We start from the raw sequence: 19,108 nt of genomic DNA, 5'->3' as shown, positions 1-19,108 counted from the left end.
ACTCCAAAAATCGCGTCATGTCCGGCTTCTACAGTGTAATATTATGTTTTCTGAGATGAATTCCATCCTGTATTCACCAAAGGTATCCATGTTGCTAAATCCAATGGACACCTTGCAGTCCTCACCTTTCTCACCCTCACTATAATATACTAAATACAGTTGATTTTACCATCCTTCTGAAAATGCTTTCTTCTCTTGGATTCTGTGACAGTAAACTTTCTTGCTTTTGCACTGCCTTTCCGGCTATTCTCCATCTCCTTTGCCAGTTCTGCCTACCTAGGCTTAAACGTTGGAGTTCCTTCAGATTCTGTCCAAGACCCTCTTCTCCCTTCATGGTCTCCCTTAGCAATCTCATCCCTCCTCAGGGCTTCGGTTATTACCTAGTGTTAACACTGTAGGACCATGTTCTAGGGCACACTTCATTTCTGATCTCCGGACGTGCATAGTCAACTAGCTACTCCACAACACCTGAAAGCAGCTTACCTCAAACTGAATTCGTCATTCTCCCTCACCCCAACCACTCATCTTTCTATGTTCCCTATATCAGTGAATGATGCTGCTGTACCCACAAACTCAAACAAGGAACCTAGAAGTCATCCTTGGTTCCCTCCTCTTTTGATACCCCCATATCAAGTTTCCAAGCCTTAAATCATCATTGCCTAAAGTGCTCTCGAATCTATTTCTGTGCATCTCCAATGCCACCACCCTAGTCTAAGTGAGAACCCATTATCTATCTCTTCTGCTACTTCCTAACTGACCTCCTACATTTTATTTTATTTTATTTTTATCATTATCATTATTATTATTATTATTATTTTTAGAGACAGAGTCTTACTTTATCACCCTTGGTAGAGTGCTGTGGTGTCACAGTTCACAGCAACTTCCAACTCTTGGGCTTAGGCGATTTTCTTGCCTCAGCCTCCTGAGTAGCTGGGACTACAGGCGCCCACCACAATGCCCAGCTATTTTTTGTTGCAGTTTGGCTGGGGCCAGGTTTGAACCCACCACTTTCGGTATATGGGGCCAGCACCCTACCCACTGCGCCACAGGCACCGCCCCACCTCCTACATTTTAAAACACAAACTGTTTGGTATTCTTTAATGATATTCTGTTGTCCTTACAAGACAGGACAACATCCTGTCCCTCAGTCTATGGCCTCCTGAACTTCTTTCATGTGTAAAAAACCTTATCTTAAGGTCTGCATAAGTTGTCCCCTCACTTTGGAACACTGTTTCCCATCCCCCTGCAATGGCTCTCTCTTGATGGCCCAATTCATCCATTAGGAGTCAGACTAGCACCATACTTTTATGGGAGGAACTTCTTTTTTTTTTGGAGAGACAGAGTCTCACTTTATGGCCCTCGGTAGAGTGCCATGGCATCACACAACTCACAGCAACCTCCAACTCCTGGGCTTAAGCGATTCTCTTGCCTCAGCCTCCCGAGTAGCTGGGACTACAGGTGCCCACCACAACGCCCAGCTATTTTTGGTTGCAGTTCAGCCGGGGCTCGGGTTTGAACCCGCCACCCTCGGTACATGGGGCTGGCGCCTTACCAACTGAGCCACAGGCACCACCCTATGGGAGGAACTTCTACCATCCCTCAGACCAGGTTGGATTCCCCCCGTTCACACTCATCACACTTGAAAAACCTGCTGAACGTATGTCTTCTCTGCTAGATGTCAACTGTGAAGACAGGAGCCATGTCTCTTTAATCATTATAGGCAATAGATAAATATGAACGGCTAACTGAATAAATGAAAGGATAAATGGCATGCCCAAATAAAGTATTGAGTTATATGATATATGTGAGCCTCTGATAATAGTCCTGGGATTTTTTTCTTTTGTCCTTTATAGTCTTGGCATTTGCTTCCTCATCTCTTTTTTTGAGACAGTGTCTCACTTTGTTGCCCTCTGTAGAGTGCTGTAGCATCACAGCTCACAGCAACCTCAAACTCCTGGGCTCAAGCAATTCTCTTGCCTCAGCCTCTGGAGTAGCTGGGACTACAGGCACCCACCACAGTGCCCGGATATATAAATATATAGGATTACAAATATAAAGGATTACATATATAAATATTCTAGGATTACAGGCGTGAGCCACCATGCCCAGCCCTGTTTCTACATCTTGAGAATCAGAATTGAAATTCTGTATTCAGGCCAGGTGCCAAAACTGCCCCAAAGATAAATCTAATCAGTTGTCAAGCTTTGATGAAGGCATCCAAAAGCCCAGGACCAAAAACATGATTTTCTTAATAACATCTTAGTGCCCTAGAGCAAACTGATTTCTATTTTCCATAAAATGAGAGATTTTAAGAAGTAAAAGAAAAAGAAGAAGAAAGAAGGGAAAAGGGAACATTTGTCACCTACTGAGCCTTTCAGCAAAAATTCTTAAACCATCTCACCAAGCTTCATTTCTCAAATTTCCAGTGAGTCAGATAGGTGAAATGCTATGTTACAGCTATTCTCAAATACGTTTATGAACAACTATGCCAGAAGCAATTACCATGTCATAAAAAACACACATCAGTGAAAATCATGGTACTAGTTTCTGAGACAACATCTGAAGCAAAGCAAGAGCAACAACAGAACGATTCCATCCAAATCTGTTCACAGAACCTACTACATCTCCAAACCTGGCCTAACACAACTACCCATCACACAATTTGGCCTGTGAAGGATGGGCATGGAGCAAAAGAAAGAACATAATAGAAGGAAAAAGGAAGAACAGAATCAGAAAATGGGAAGGAAGCTTCAGAGCAACTAATACTCAGGAGAAGATTGAGGGTGGTGAATAGGGGTAAGCAGTGAGGCCTTCCTTGAGATTCCCCCCATCTCACCTTCTCTACCTCTCCCTCTAACTTTCTACTAGGAACTAAATGTGTTGGCATTTACTCGAGTAGGAAATAAAAGAAGAAATCTAAAGGTCTAGATTACCTCAGATTCATCATAAAATCTTCATGGTTCCCTCTGTTCAAGTGCAGGTCATTGGGGTAGACGAGAAAACTCACCAACAGGATCATTAGGATCTCCATGGAATTTTTTCCTCTATCTACGAAATCACCATTAAAAATGTATGGGTTGTTCTCTGAGGGGAGACCGTTCTGTGGAAGGAGAGAGGGAAAAACAAGCAATGAAAAGAATGTCCTTTTGACATAATGTACATAATGCACATAATGTCCCTGTGAATATGAAGAGAAGAGGTTGAGTTAAATTCTTCCACTGGGAAAAATCTGCCGACTTGCTTGAGCCAGTTTCACTCTTCCAGGGCAGGCTTCTTCACTTCTTCTAGAAGTGAAGAATTAGCTTGGGAAAGGAATATTCCAGGGGGAATCTTCCATGGGGGTTGTTCATTCTACTCACTACCTATTCTGAGTTCTCTCTGAAAGGAGCTGATATTTGTCCTATCAAACTTCTACCCAAGGAACAACACTAAACAAAAAGCCAGAAATCATTTATCCTAAGGGGCCCTATGCTGAACTTCTCATGGCCGCAATTTCCTCAATTTGCAAAAAAGGGATGACATTATAACCCTCCTCAATTCGTATAACTTGAGAGAATGGATATGAAAGTACGTAGGCAGTGCTATGCCCTGTGACTGTGTTCAGGCCTGATACACCGCCAGCATGCACTGATGCAACACCAGGTGTGTATAGCTGGCATGTACTCTGTGTGATCACTGACCAGGCCAGATTACTTGTTAAATATTTTTAATATCACCCTTGAGTATGAGACAATGCTTTTAAATACAGTGTTAGCACAAAAAGGAGATGAGATCAGGACAAAAGTCTGGTCTTTATAATAGCTTTTAATTTGTTTAGTCCTATATTACAAGACTTTAAGACAAAACAAATGTAACATGGTTACATTTTCTCAATGTCACGCCTGATTTCCCTATTGCATGACTTCTATTGGACTGTAAGACAAATCCAATTTTTAAAATTTATTTTTTAGAGATGGAATCTTGCTTTGTCACTTAGGCTGGAGTACAGTGGCATGATCACAGCTCACTGCAACCTTGAGCTCCTGGGCTCAGGTGATCCTCCCACCTCAGCCTCTCAAGCACCTGAACTATAGGTATGCACCACAATGCTGGTTAATTATTTTTTAATTTTTGTAAAGATGAGGCCTTGCTATATTGCCCAGGCTGGTCTCAAACTCCTGACCTCAAGCAGTCTTCCTGCCTCAGTCTCCCAAAGCACTGGGATTACACAAGCCACCACATTTGGCCAAATCCAAATGTTTTAAAAACACATCCCAAGGCCAAGCATGGTGGCTCAGGCCTGTAATCCAAGCACTCTGGGAGGCTGAGGTGGGTGGATTACCTGAGCTCAGGAGTTTGAGACCAGCTTGAGCCAGAGCAAGACCGTGTCTCTAAAAGTAGCTGGGCGTTGTGGCCAGCACTTTTAGGCCCAGCTACTTGGGAGGCTGAGGCAAGAGAATCACTTGAGCCCAAGAGTTTAAGGTTGCTGTGAGCTATGATGCCATAGCACTCTACTGAAGGCAACAAAGTAAAACTCTGCCTCCAAAAAAAAAAAAAACACACACACACATCCCAAAAAGAAAAATTTAAGTACTCATTATTCAAAATACATGTTCTCCTTGGCCCTTTCCCCGTAGTCTTGTGCTATAGTTGGGTTGTAGCCTTCATGTGAAAGCTATAATTTAGCTTAATAGTAGAGCTGAGTACATTGGATACTTTTTCTTCCATTCTTGAGATACTTTGCTAAGAAGAATATGTTCCAGCTCCATCCATGTAAACATGAAAGAGGTAAAGTCTCCATCTTTCTTTAAGGCTGCATAATATTCCATGGGGGAAGGGAGGGGGGAGGTCATGGTGGAGGGAGGGTAATGAGTGGGGCCACACCTACGGTGCATCTTAGAATGGGTACAGGCAAAACCTACTAAATGCAGAATACAAATGTCTACATACAGTAACTAAGAAAATGCCATGAAGGCTACATTGAACAGTTTGATGAGAATATTTCAGATTGTATATGAAACCAGCACATTGTACCCCTTGATTGCACTAATGTACACAGCTATGATTTAACAATAAAAATAAATTAAAAAAATACATGTTCTCCTTCAAAAAGTTATCTTCATGAAATAATATACATACTCTGCTTATATTAGTCTTTTTCAAGGTATTTCCAAATTCCTTTTTCATTATATTTCAAATTATTAAGAAAATCTTATTACTTTATACTCATCTTCCTACTATTTATCGATAGAATCAGGTGTACCTGCCCAAATAGAATTACCCTGCCCAGGCAGGGTCAGGTTCATGATCCGCCCAGGAAGGGTCAGACTCATGTTTAGACTTATTTCCTCCCAGGAAATTTCTTCCCGGTCAGACTTATTTCCTCCCGGGAAATAAGAATGCTGCCAATTGCTGGACACCCTGACAATTTTTTTTTTTGAAATAGAGTCTCATTATGTCACCTTCAGTAGAGTGCTGTGGAGTCACAGCTCCCAGCAACCTCAAACTCTTGGGCTTAAGCCATTCTCTTGCCTCAGCCTCCCAAGTAGCTGGGACTACAGACGTCTGCCACAATACCAGGCTAAGCATCCTGACCTTTTAAATCCTCATCCACCATAACCCACGTGTGGAATTCCTTTCTTGATTTCACCCCACCTGCATCCAGATGGAAATAAAGACCACATTATTTCTACAAAATGGGGATTCTGTTTTCCTTTGTTTCATGCCTTAGAATAATCTTTCTTCCTTGGGTCCAGAACCTTTCGTTTATATATATTTTAAGTTGTTCATACCAGTATAGTAGAAATAGTTATAAAATATAATACAGGTTACAACATATAACTTAGGGATTCTAGAAATCATTTATGTAATATAAAATATTCTGAAGGCAACTGATAGCAAGCAAACAAATAAGCAGTAACATAATGTAATAAGACTAATACTCTAGCCCAGCTCCACTTTTACCCAGATGTCTTTGGGCAAATTATTTAACCCCTATGAGCTATAGTTTTCTGATCTGTAAAATGGGGATAATACCACACAGGACTATTCAAGTGAGAGTATGTATGTAAAATTACATAAAACTGTAAAGCATCATATGAAACAAGAGATTCATTTTATTATGACCTCCACATTATTTCTAAGATTTCAATATTCTTTTCTTATATATTAACATTTTCTTATATATTAATTCACATAACTTTATTCACATTGGGCTTAGATAGTGTGAAACACTTGCAAAAATATAGGCTATTGCTCATCAAAACTTAAAGAAAAGAAGAAGAATTCTTTGATACTCTTCCTCCCCCAGCTTCAGCTGGCTGGGATGAGCAAGCTGGAGGAACTTGAGGGATGCCAAAAGGCTACAGACTCTTTTGGGATGTCCAGGCCTGAAGAGGGCTAGAGGAACAACAGGAGAAAGCCCTGGGGTGAGAACATGGAAGAACTAGGTCTGAGAAGGACCTATGGACGCTTGATTAAGGGGGGAGATGAAATGTTGAATCTTAATAGAAAAAGTATAAGAAAAGTTCTTCCACATCCCTGAAGCTAAAAGAACAGAAACACTTGCATTTAGGGGCATCTAAGAACACAGAGACTTCCTTTCACACTCTTGATGCAGGAGTAGAAACTATTGTGCCTCCAACTATGGAAAGGCTTAACCTAGCTTAAGCAGAAAATAGAAAATTGAAATAAGCTAGTACTTAAGAGGATACCGCAACCAGAGAGAGATAGACCAATCAGATCTGCTAAAGCAGATGGTCCCTAATGAAACAGGACTGCTGGAGAAAAAAGAGTACCACTTTATTTTTTTTAATAATAAGAAGAAACTAAAGAAGAAAAAGTTAGCAATTCTTGGCATTAAGAATATGCTATTCAAATGTAAAATGTCAATGGATTAAAGCTAACTAAAAAGAAAAAAGAATGGTTGGGAAAATAAATTATTGACCTGAAAGAGCAAGTGGATGAAAAAGTCTCTTATACAGAGCAAAAAGCAAAATGATGGAAATGATGAAGAATAAGTAAAAAACTAGAATTCAGAGCCAAGAGACCTAATATGCCAATAATAAGCATTCCAGACTCAGGAAAAAGGAACAGATGGAGGAGAGGCAACAATTACAAAAATAAGAGAGGGAATTTTCTCTGGTTAAAAAGAAACTTCAGTCTGAAGATTAAAAGAGCTCACGACTTCTATGTACAATTGATGGGGATGGAGAAATTCCTACTATCTGGTAAAAAAGTGTAAGAAGAGGGCAGTGCCTGTGGCTCAAGGGAGTAGGGCGCCAGCCCCATATGTCAGAGGTGGTGGGTTCAAACCTAGCCCCTGCGAAAAACAGCAAAAAAAAAAAAAAAAAAAAAAGTGTAAGAAGAGGCCCAACAGAAAGAACAAAGGAAAAAGAATAAGCCTAACATCAGACTTCTCATCTGCAGTAGTTGGAAGGTAAAGAGATTGTAGAATAAAATCTACAAATTAAAGAGAAAAAAGGACTATGAACCAAGAATTCTATATCAGCCAAAACACTAACTTCTCAGATTGACAGAAAAGTATTTGCACATGTGCAAGGGATTAAATATTACCAACAACATAAATGTTCAGGGTAAAAGAAAGACATGTATGTTTATGTAGTGATCTAATACCACAAAAATAGTGAACATGTAATTGATTCCTTGCTATGTACCAGGAACAGTTTTGAATACTAGGAACACAGACGTAAATAATACAAAGTTCCTGCATTCAAGGAGCTTGTATTTGGAGAAGATAGCATCCACATGTCCCATAGAGGAAAACAAACACTCAAGAAAATATTCTAACTAAATAACAGCAATAACAATAAAAGGTCCTCAAGCCAGGGGAAGACCAAGAGGAAAGAATACAAAGGTGAACCAGCAACCTTGCAATATAAATGTATAATTAAATATAAATCGATATGATAATATGGAACTTGCATTTAAGTACCAACCAAGGATTCTACAAATAGAAGGGACATACTAAAGAAAACCCAATAATAGTCAAGAAGTAAAAATATGGCATGAGCAATAGCTAGGATTTGCCAGAAAGGTGAAAGGAGAAAAATAAAATGTGCTAACAAATCTTATCTGAATGGGGAAGATGGAAGGTGTGAAAACAGTTATTTTATTGGGAGAAACAGAGGAACATGGTGAAAGAATGAAGTTATAGGTATTTGAGAAATACACATACCCATTATTTATTAGAAATGTCAGGAATGAGAAGGTAACCATTAGTGAATGGAAAAGCACACTAAAAATTCTAAATAAAACAACAAAGAAAACTACCAAAATAGCAAAAAGAAAAGGAAAAGGATGAAACAAAGTGAAAGCAAAGTAGAAGGAAAATTTTTCAAATATGTTTGTTGTTAAACTAAGTGTAAATGGGTTAAATTCTCCCATTAAAATACCAAGATCACCAGCTACATTAAAACACAAAACACAGGTATATATTGTTTGTGAGAAATACGTATCACAAAAAGTAGATAAGAGGAGAAAGTAAGAATGGAAATTCTACTAGACAAAGTAGAATTTAAGATTAAAGTAATAAAAAGGATCGCAAAACAATTATTATGGCATAATAAATGTACTTTATGAAAAAGACACAATTCATGAACCTGTAGTCAATAAAAAAAGAACAAGGTTTTGCTTCATATATTTAACTACTATAAGTGCAAGAAGAAATTGTTTAAAAATACATAGCACATTATTCTGATTTAATTATTGGTTTAAAAATAATGTCTATAAATTCCTTGACACTCCCTTTAAAAGGTAAAGTCTAATTTGATTCTCCTTGAGGGCAGACTAAATTTAGTGACTTGCTTCTAATGAATAGGAAAAAAAGCAAAAGTGATGATGTGCAACTTTAGAAACTAAGTCATAGGCCAGATGCAGTGGCTCATGCCTGTAATTCTAACACTTCAGGAGGCCGAGAGGAGTGGACTGCCTGAGCTCACAGGTTTAAGACCAGCCTGAACCAGAGTGAGAGCTCGTCTCTAAAAAAAAAAAAAAAAAAAAAAAATAGCCAGGCATTGTGGCAGGCACCTGTAGTCCCAGCTACTTGGGAGGCTGAGGCAAGAGAATCTCTTGAGCCCAAGAGGTTGAGGTTGCTGTGAGCTATGACGCCATGGTACTCTACCAAGGGTGACAAAGTAAGACTCTGTCTCCAAAAAATAAAAAAAGAAACTAAGTCAGAAAAGACAATGCCTACTTTCTCTCAGGTCAGTCACTTCAGGGAAAGCCAGCTGCTATGTCATGATAATATTTAGGCAACCTTGTGGAGAAGCCCAGGTGGCTGTTTTGCCAAAGCCAGTGAAGAACTAAAATGCTGTGCCTCGATAGCCGTGTGAGTTAGTCATCTTGGAAATGGGTTCTCCAGCCCCAATCAATCTTTCAGATGACTGAAGTCCTAGCCAACAGTTTGACTGCCACCCCATGAGAGACTCTGGACCAGAATCACCTAGCTAAGTTGCATTTAAATTTCTGACCCATAGAAACTTTGAAATACTAAATATTTATAGTTTTAGCCACTAAGTACTTGGGTAATTTGTTACACAGCAATACATAACACACATATTTAGACATATATAATAGAAAAAATATGGAAAAATTGAATACACAACCAATCAACTTGATTTAATAGAGAGATATGTGAAGAACTTTGTATACTACAAATAGAGAATATAGTTGAACCTTGAACAACATGAGTTTGAACTGCTCAGGTCCACTCATATGTCAATTTTCTTCTGTCTCTGCCACTTCTAAGACAACAAGATCAATACCTCCTCTTACTCCTTCTCAGCCCACTCAATATGAAAACAACAAGAATGCAACCTTTATGATGATCCACTTCCACTTAATTACTAGTAAATATATTTTCTCTTTCTTATAGCTTTCTTTATAACATTTTCTTTTCCCTAGCTTGCTTTATTGTAAGAATACGGTATATAATGAGTATAACATACAAAATATGTTAATTGATTGTTTGTGTTATCAGTAAGGCTTCTAGTGAGCAGTAGGCTATTAGTACTTAAGTTTTAGGGAAGTCGAAAGTTATACATAGATTTTTGACAGCATGGGGGTGTTGGTGTCCCTAATCCCCACATTGTTCAAGAGTCAATTATACAATTAAGTTTTCGTATGTCCATGAAGCCTTTATGAGAATCAATCTTACACTCGGCTTCAAAGAAATCTTAACACATTCAAAATAAGAAGCATTTTATAGGATACATTCTCATAAAAATGTGATTAGAAAAAATTCTAGCTCCTTGAATTAAGATGCTTAGAAATTAAAAATTGTAGTATTAATAAGCATTGGAACAAAGAGAAAATCAAAAGCAAAATTACGACTAAATAGAAGGCTCAGTCAAAACTAAAATTAGAAAAGATATGTAGCCTTAAATGCCTTCATTATTTTTAAAAAAGTGCATAAAAAGTGTATTTATCTTAGGAAATTAGAAAAAGGACAGGAAAACCAATCAAATAAAAAGAAAAGCTAAAATTAAGGAGATAGAAAACAAAAAAGAAAAGATATATAAACCTAAAGGCTGGTTCTTTGAAAGAAAAGGTAACCTTTTTTTTTTTTTTTTTTGAGACAGTCTCACTTTGTCACCTTCAATAGAGTGCCGTGGTGTCAAAGATCACAGTAATCTCAAATTCTTGAGCTCAAGTGATTCTCTTGCCTCAGCCTCCCAAGTCGCTGGGACTACAGGCACCGACCACAACACCCAGATATTTTTAGAGATAGAGGTCTTGCTTTGGCTCAGGCTGGTCTCCAACTCCTGAGCTCAAACAATCTGCCCACCTCAGCCTCCCAGAGTGCTAGGATTATAGGGGTGAGCCACCATGTCTGACCCCAAGAACAGGTAACACTGATAAACTCACCATGAACCTGATTGAGGATTAAGCTAAAAAAAAAAAAAAGAAAAATATATAAGATGAAAGAATTTGAAAAAGACAAAGATACAGAGAAATTAATTAATTAATAAATAAAAGAATTACATACTGATGTCTATGGCAATGTATTTTTACAATCTGGAGAAAGGATGATTTTCTTTAAAATTAAAAATTACCAAAACTGATTCAAAAGAAGGAAAAAACTTGAATAGTGCATTGACCCTATTTGGCTTTATGGTGGAACTCTATCTCAATTTTCAAGAGCAAACAGTTTTAATCTTATTTAAACTCATGATTCACAACCTTGGCTGCACATTAGAATCATTTGGGTGATTGCAGTATATAGCCAAGTTTAACTCTGAGACCCAAGGATTTAATTATTCCAAACAACAGAAAAAGATGGAAATCTCTCCAATCAATTTTATGAAACCAGCATAATCTTAATTTCAAAATTTGGGGAAAGCATTCAACAGTCTAAAATTATATTTATTATATTTGGATGATAAACATCTTTTCCATTGTGATGACAGATTTTTTTCTTGTACTAAAATTTCTTATCTCCAGGTAATCCGAACTTTGTTGTAGGTAAATTCTTTGTTATGTCTTACTTCACCTCAATTACGAGCAAAAAATAATGAATTTCTTTAGTTAAAACTCATTTTAAGCCAAAAATAGTAATGGTCAGCTAGGCCATCTACCTTATGTAGCACACTTCACACCCAATGAGTTTTAATCTTTTTAAAAAATCACACATCTTCAAAAGTCTAAGATTTGTGATAATGAAGCATGTTCAACAGAATATGCCAAAATCTGTGCAAGTGCTTGTAAAAGGAATCTTGAATGTATACTGATCTCCTCTAAGTGTTAAGCCACTCAAGGCAACCACTTCAAATGGAAAGATACTTATTTGGATGTGTAAGATCTGTCCTATTGGTTTGTGATTAGTCACATCACTTTATATAGTCAGGGTGCAAATCTGTTTTAGTCTTAGAATAATAAAAGTACTAAAAACAGGATGATAAAGGAACTAGTGTCCTGGGACATGAGTCTCCAGGATATTTAGGCTTCTGGCTACTGAGATTTCTATGAGTTTCCAAAGAAGCCAAAGCTCATGCCATAACTCAGCCTTTACTCAGTTCTGATGAACCCTTTTGTAGCTAATATTCAGACATGGAGATTAAGTTGACAAATACAGAAAACCCAGAGTAACTACAACTCTGAACAGCATTCAGATGACCTGCAGGAGGTGGGGTGGGGGGAAGCAGACCACATTAATCAACTTGAATAGACAGAAACAAGACATTTCCCTATCTTCTCACCTATTTCCTACTGAAGCATTTTACAGCAGACATCGGGAAGTTATCCCAGTGTATTTGGACATTTACCCAAGGCATATCAAACAGTAACATCTGAACCTTGACTCTATGTTACTTTGATTTTTATTCCTTTTGCAAACCAAATTTCAAAGGTCTGTTCTTGTGATTGTAACATACTGCTTTAATTTGAAAAGGAAAAAAATGAACCACTGTGACAGCATGAAGCATGTCAGTGATAGAGAATGAGGAACATGTTTGCTCGCCTTCACAGCTGGGAAATTATGGCTGTGGAGGTGGTGGATGGTGAAGAGAGGGAAAAAAAGGAAAACAAAGTGGCTTGGCTTCCCCTGGACCAGTAGCAGTATGGCACCCACAGGGTTAAAAGTGAATTAGCTTCTCTCTAATTCTGTCCATGTGTATCTCTCTTTCAGCTTTAGGAGGCTACCACTCGTGGCACTCATGGCATCAATTTAACAAGCTAATTTGCCAATATTTGATGTAAAATTTCAAGCTTTCTATTCAGTGAGGGAAAATGTCTTGTAATTTTAGCAAGGCTGAGGGCCTGAATGAAGTATTTCAAAATTGGTCACTCTAATTAAGTGAAAGTGGCTGATTAAAATTAACCTTTTCAGAAAATAAAATCTAAAAATATGACCTAACTAATGATATGTAAATTGCTTCACATGATGATAAAATTATATTTGAAGCCATATAAAGTTGAGATGCCCTTTTAGCAAAGGTTTGTCATGCTTAAGAGTGTGGTACCCAAGAGGGAAGAATCCTTTTCAAACCCAGATGGGAGACACAGCTGAAAATGTGTCATGTAGTATGAAAGTGCTAACTGATAAAATCTTTAAGGACAACAAATATTAAAGAAACCAAAATATTACAACAACCAATCAAACTGATCACTGATACAAATCCCATCATTTATTGTAGTGTACCACAGAAAGCAAATGAGAATAAAATCCTTACTGATATCCTCTACAACATTCTTTCAAGATTTAAGCACGTAACTAAATTACTAAAATTCTTTGAAGGGATTGTCAGAAATGTCACCTCTTCTAGGAAGTCTTTTGAAAGGTTAGGTGTTGTGCCAGTGTGCTCTCTTGGAATTCCAGGCTTATGCCATACATAACATGTCCTACCCTAAACCATCCTGTCTTTTTATCAGTCAACCTTCTCCATTGAACTGTGATGTCTTTGGGGCCAACACTGTGTCTTAGTCACACTATATTGCCAACCTTTAGTAGAGTATCTAGTTCATAATAGGTGTTTAATAAATACCTGTCATATGCCTGTAATCCTAGCACTCTGGGAGGCTGAGGTGGGTGGATTGCTTGAGCTTAGGAGTTCGAGACCAGCCTGAGCAAAAGCAAGACTCTGCCTCTACTAAAAAAGAAAAACTAGCTGGGCATTGTGGCAGGCACCCATAGACCCAGCTTCTCAGGAGGCTAGGGCAAGAAGATTGCTTAAGCCCAAGAGTTTGAGGTTGCTGTGAGCTATGATGCCATAGTACTCTACCCAGGGTGACAGAGTGAGACTCTGTCTCAAAATAAATAAATGAATAAATAAAATAAAAAATAAACACATGTGAAATGAATAAACTTTGTATTCATCTTTATATGTTTCTACAGTTTTTACATAATACCTTAAACACTATGTAGGGACCAGACCAGATAAAAGTTTATTGAATGGATAAATTAGTGGACAGATTCACTTTTGCAAATGATCACTTATAATGAGAATCTTGAACCAAATCAACCACTTGGATGAAAAGAGTGATATGGTGAGGCTTCTCGGTGACCCTACATAACATGTGTATAACTTTTCAGGCAACGCCTTTGGTTAGCCTTGGGCCAGCCCCAGCCCTACAGCCTACTCATGCTATACTGTTTAAAAGAACTGATGAGGAAGAAAGTATCTAGCAAAACACCAATTGAAGGATGAATTAAAATTATGCCTTAATTCAAAGCCTGAGGTTTTCCTCGTTTCTCTTTTGAGCTGATAGAGAAAAATCAGTCATAGTATAATATAAACTGCTCACTTATATTATGGCTCCAAAATTCCCCAACAGAATGTAGTTTCCCAAACTATTCCCCACAATTCAACTTCTGTTTCCCTTAAAAATAACAAAATAAAGGTAAGTTAAAGCATGGCCACTAGCTACTTCTAAACAGAAAATTGGGAGTCTATGGGTACACTGATGTGACTCAACTCATGGCTCCTATCAATGAACCAGACTTAAGCATTACATGTTATTGGGATTCCATAAGTTGATGATACATTGAGTACAAAGAATTGCAGTGAGAATCAAAGACCATCACAGAAATTCTACCATTTCCTGAAGTAATTAAGTGATTACTTAGGTCATGTTATGTAGGCAAACTTTGCATCTGTAACCACAAAGAGATATCTACACTCCTCACCTTCTCCTCATCTACTTTCCTGGCCCATCACTCATTTCTCAACTAATTTTACAATTTTTTTCATGTTCTCTCATCCTCCTAATACCCTGAGACCCAATAATGATACTCACTTAGACTGTCAGCACCACTTAAATGAATTTTCCAGATCACTGAAGCTTACTTTTTTTGAAGGCTAAGATACTTCTAAAACTACTTTAATCATTTCGGTTGGGAGTTTTAAAAATGTGCTTTGTTCTCTTTACTTCTTAACAGAGTGTATACCTACGGCTTAACTTGAAACTTTCTTGATCATGCAGCCTCAGGCCCTTCTGAGAAGTCTAGGACTCTTCCCTATAATACACAGTCCCAGAACACTGAATATTACCACTTTGTATCCTATCCTATTTTTATAGTTCTACATCTCCTTTTACTGTCAGAAGAGCTTTTACTTTTCATCGCTATCATTACATCTGACTTTTTCCTCCTTCCCTCCTACTCCCTAATTTTCTGTGGGGTGGGGATCCAGACAAGCTTCAACTCATGTGAGAGAAGGATTTACTGGTACACATTCACTGGTCTTTGAGTAAGGGCCTAAGGCTTGTCCTGTGAGTAAAGCTCATTGGATCTGTAACAACTATTTCAAGTGCTCAGAGACCTTTTTTACTTAATTCTGGGTTTGGTACCATATGAGTGATAAATGAAGATAAGCAAAGCAGACTAAAGGTTGACATCTGGATAGGTGGGGTATCACTGTCATTTGTATGAGATCAGTTAGCTGTATTTATGCTTTTAGGCCACAGCAGCAATCTATCCTCATTCTGCATGTGAACTGTAGACAGAAAATGAAGATAGAAAAGGGCTAGTGAGTCCTTTTCTTTGGCTAGTGGGAGATCATCAGATGGCCTAAGCTTCCTCAGACATCTCTGTGTCCTGCCCTTCCATTTCATTGCCTATAGCTTAGGACACTCATTTGTCATAAACTAAGTGAGCCGGTACCATCATCACAGGCTCACCATGGCATTCTCCCTTTCCAGACACCATTAATTACAGCACCTTTGCAGTTTCCTTTTCCTTCCTTTTTAATAAGAGAAAGTGATGTCTTTATTCGTTCATCACAAATCCCTCTAAAATAAAAATACAGTTTCAGGGGTTTTTGCTTTATCACGTTTGAAAATACTAATAACACTGGTGATCAGCTTTTTTTACCCACTGCTTGATCATGGCTGCTATTTTCTTTTTTTAAAATAAATGTTATTGTATACAACATGATGTTATGGAATACCTATAGATAGTAACATGGTTACTAGAGTGAAGCAAATCAACATATCCATCATCTCACAGTTACTCGCCATTTTTTTTTTGTTTTTGTGGCAAGAGTAGCTAAAATCTACTCATTTAGCATGAATCCCAAATACAGTACAATTTTATTCCCTCTAATCCTAATGTCGTCCTTTAGATTTTTTTTTCAGTTTCTTACAGTGAGACCTCGTTGTCATCAATGGCTCTTCCCTCAGTTTCCCCACTTAAGCCAGGCAATATCGAGATCCTGGTACATGTATATGTGGTTCATTCCACATTTTAAGATGCATTTTACTTTCTTCTCGCTCGAGCCTGCCAGAATTCTAATTCACGGCTCTTGCATATTTCTGTTTTCCAAACATCCCTCTCACCTATCTACCCAAATCCATCCCAAATATAATAGTGCCCTACTCTTTCATCACTGGGCTGGCAATCTCTACTTCCTGAACGCTGCCATTGGTTGGCTCTCAAAATATTTCTTGCTTCCATTTGAATGCTATATTTTCCCCTTCAGATCTTTTTATAGTACTTCTTACCACCCACCTCCTCCTGTTCAATCTTTACATTAGCACCTTCCAGTTTTATATGCTCCATATAGTTTTGCGATGGAATTAAAGACACATGTCGGAATTCTTTCTTTTCTCATCTGTCTACTCCAGAGTCCTATCCCTGATCATACCTTTATTATCTTCAACTACCTCTAAAGAAAATTTTTTTCTAAATGCCTTGGAATTTAGTGACTACTTTCCCAATTTAATTTACTCAACTATTTTCCTGTTTATAGCTTTCCCAAAGCTTCTAGAGAAAGAATTGCCAGATTATCTGTTCCTCTCCACACACCCCTGTTTCCTTCTCCTTCCTCAGGTTGTAATTATCAACAATAGCAGGACTGAACTTTCTGAACATTTGGTGTGGAGTTATGTACTGAGTTAAACAAATCTCGTTCCCTAAATTGTACAACTCCTTGGCTTCCTCTCACCACTCCATCCAGAGCTTTTCATTGTGGCCAGCAGAATCCCTATTTCATGGTAAATGAACTCCCTACCACCTTCAACTCATTCATAAAGACTTCTCTCCACAATTCTGGGCCTCCCTTAAGGATGTTGCTGAACTCCTGACTCCTGCAGCCCTCTTGAAGGAAAGGACCCATTCCTCTCCAGGACACATACCTCAGGTTAGAAGCAGGGGAGGATCTACTTGCTCTTAGAGCCACCAACAGACCCAATGTTCTGCTACCTTCCTTTCAGGGCCATGACCTGTGACTTCCTTCCTCTGCTCTTCATTTCTCAGTCCATGTGGCCAATCCATTTACCACACCTGATTTCCAGGTCCCTGTCCACCCCCTCTCCAATGTTCTCTTTCACTTACTTCAGCCATCCATGTTCCAGAACTCACCTTGGGCCCTCTCATCCCCTAGACTACTCCTGCTACAGTTCCCACCCATCCTGGCTCCTAAGGCCCTGACGCAGGTAGCCAGGTCCATGACCTAATCAGATAGCATTCCAACCCTTTGATCCTCCTACTTCTCCCAGTTGACTGGCTCATCCTGGCCTTTTATTCTTCCCTACCCAGTTTGGATTCTGGGGCTGATACCCAGAATTGCTCTTTACTAGAACCCTCAGCTCCCTACCAGTAAACCTTTGCCTGGACTTCCTATACCAGCCTACTACCTGGGCAGCCCTCTACTTCTTGTGACCCCCTCCCCCGCTTCCTGGCTGGGATGCTCTATATCCTTGCTTAGGCTTCCTATAGTCACAATGGAATCTATTCCTAAGTGGCAGCTCTATTTATCCATGCCTGGTTTGGCCTACCCTATTCTCTGCCTAGCTTCCATTCTGAATGAATGAAATGAAAACCTTGCATTGCTATTATAATTTATTACTTTAAAAATACCTTTGGAGATTTATGTTATTTTAGCCACAAGAAAACCTCTTAAGGGGTGGAAGCTCAAGATAATATTGCAGCTGAAAAAAAATCGAGGGTCATGGATGTTATGTGGCTCCTTAAGCTTTCACCATCTCAAAGAGTAGAAATGATTAGTCATCATGATAATCAAAATCCATTTTCTTTCTATCTGACATACCTATGCTATGCCCAATTACTTGACATGCTAGTTTTAGGGTGACAGGGTGGACAATAAGCACATTAATCAAAAAGAGACATTTCAGAAGAGCAGTATAAAGGGGTACACTGTAAAGGCAGGGGACTTAGGATCAGTTTTTTATTATAGATGCAGTCAGTTGTCCCAGAAACAAACATTCAGGCAGCAACTCTTGGCTCAGGGAGAGAAAGAAATCCAATCAAGGAGACGCAGAGAAGCTTCACGCTGGCCAAGCTACTTTGCGCCCTTACTGCTGGATCTCACAACCACAAAGCAATAAATGGAGAGGAGTCATAACTTGGGAAGAACAACCAGGCCCAGAGACGGTGAATCAGGGGAGAGAAGAGAGCAATTTGGAACGTATTATGAAACTCCTTACATGCATAATTAGCGTGCATCAAAAGAGAAGACTGGTATGTGACATGCTCATTTCTGAACAAAATAAAAATAAAATAAAGCAGATTGCTTCCCTTCCCATCCTGTACCATCTAGACATTTATGATGTAAGAAGGACTACGCATAGTCAGTACAAATCCTGATGAATATACAAATAACAATAATGTAGAACAAAGGCCAAAATCAATTTTTTTTTTGCAGATTTTTGGCCGGGGCTGGGTTTGAACCCATTACTTCTGGACCAGCGCCCTACTCCTTGAGCCACAGTTGCTGTCCCAATATTAAGTTTTTAAAATTTTTTTATGAGATATGTGTAAAGAAATCAAAAGATATGACTCCATAAATCTTGGAGCTTCTTGGGTAGCACCTGTGGCTCAAAGGAGTAGGGTGCTGGTCCCATATGCCAGAGGTGGCAGTTCATACCCAGCCCTGGACAAAAAAAATCTTGGAGCTTCTTGGAAAAAATCATCTATATTTTATCTATTTATGAATAGCTCTAATAAAATTAATACTATTATCTGCCCTAAGACTAGCTTCCCCCAACCAAAACGCAAATATTTAGCAAAATAATCATTTACCTTATAGAAGATCAAAAAAAGATCATCCAGTTTCCCATGCAAATCACCTAGAGTGCAAATGAAAAATCACTATTCAGTAGGAAACAAGATGTAATGCTCACTTTGTTACAGAATTTTGTTTTATTTTATTTA

The 19,108-nt window shown here is 38.5% G+C and overlaps 1 protein-coding gene across 1 annotated transcript in view; it reads right to left on the bottom strand.

Moving 5' to 3' along the window:
• The window catches only part of PPEF1 (protein phosphatase with EF-hand domain 1), a 116,606-nt gene that overhangs the window by 40,522 nt on the left and 56,976 nt on the right, over positions 1 to 19,108 (bottom strand). Inside the window, exons 7-8 of the mRNA XM_053579777.1 lie at positions 18,977 to 19,023; positions 2,934 to 3,100 (exon numbers count right to left, since the gene is read on the bottom strand). Of these exons, the coding sequence (XP_053435752.1) occupies positions 2,934 to 3,100; positions 18,977 to 19,023 (214 nt within the window). The remainder of the gene's footprint in view (positions 1 to 2,933; positions 3,101 to 18,976; positions 19,024 to 19,108) is intronic.

Source organism: Nycticebus coucang, chromosome X, assembly GCF_027406575.1.
Source record: "Nycticebus coucang isolate mNycCou1 chromosome X, mNycCou1.pri, whole genome shotgun sequence".
NCBI classification, from domain to species: Eukaryota; Metazoa; Chordata; class Mammalia; order Primates; family Lorisidae; genus Nycticebus; species Nycticebus coucang.
Note: the sequence above shows the minus strand (reverse complement) of the source record. Positions and strands in the feature narration are given on the sequence as shown.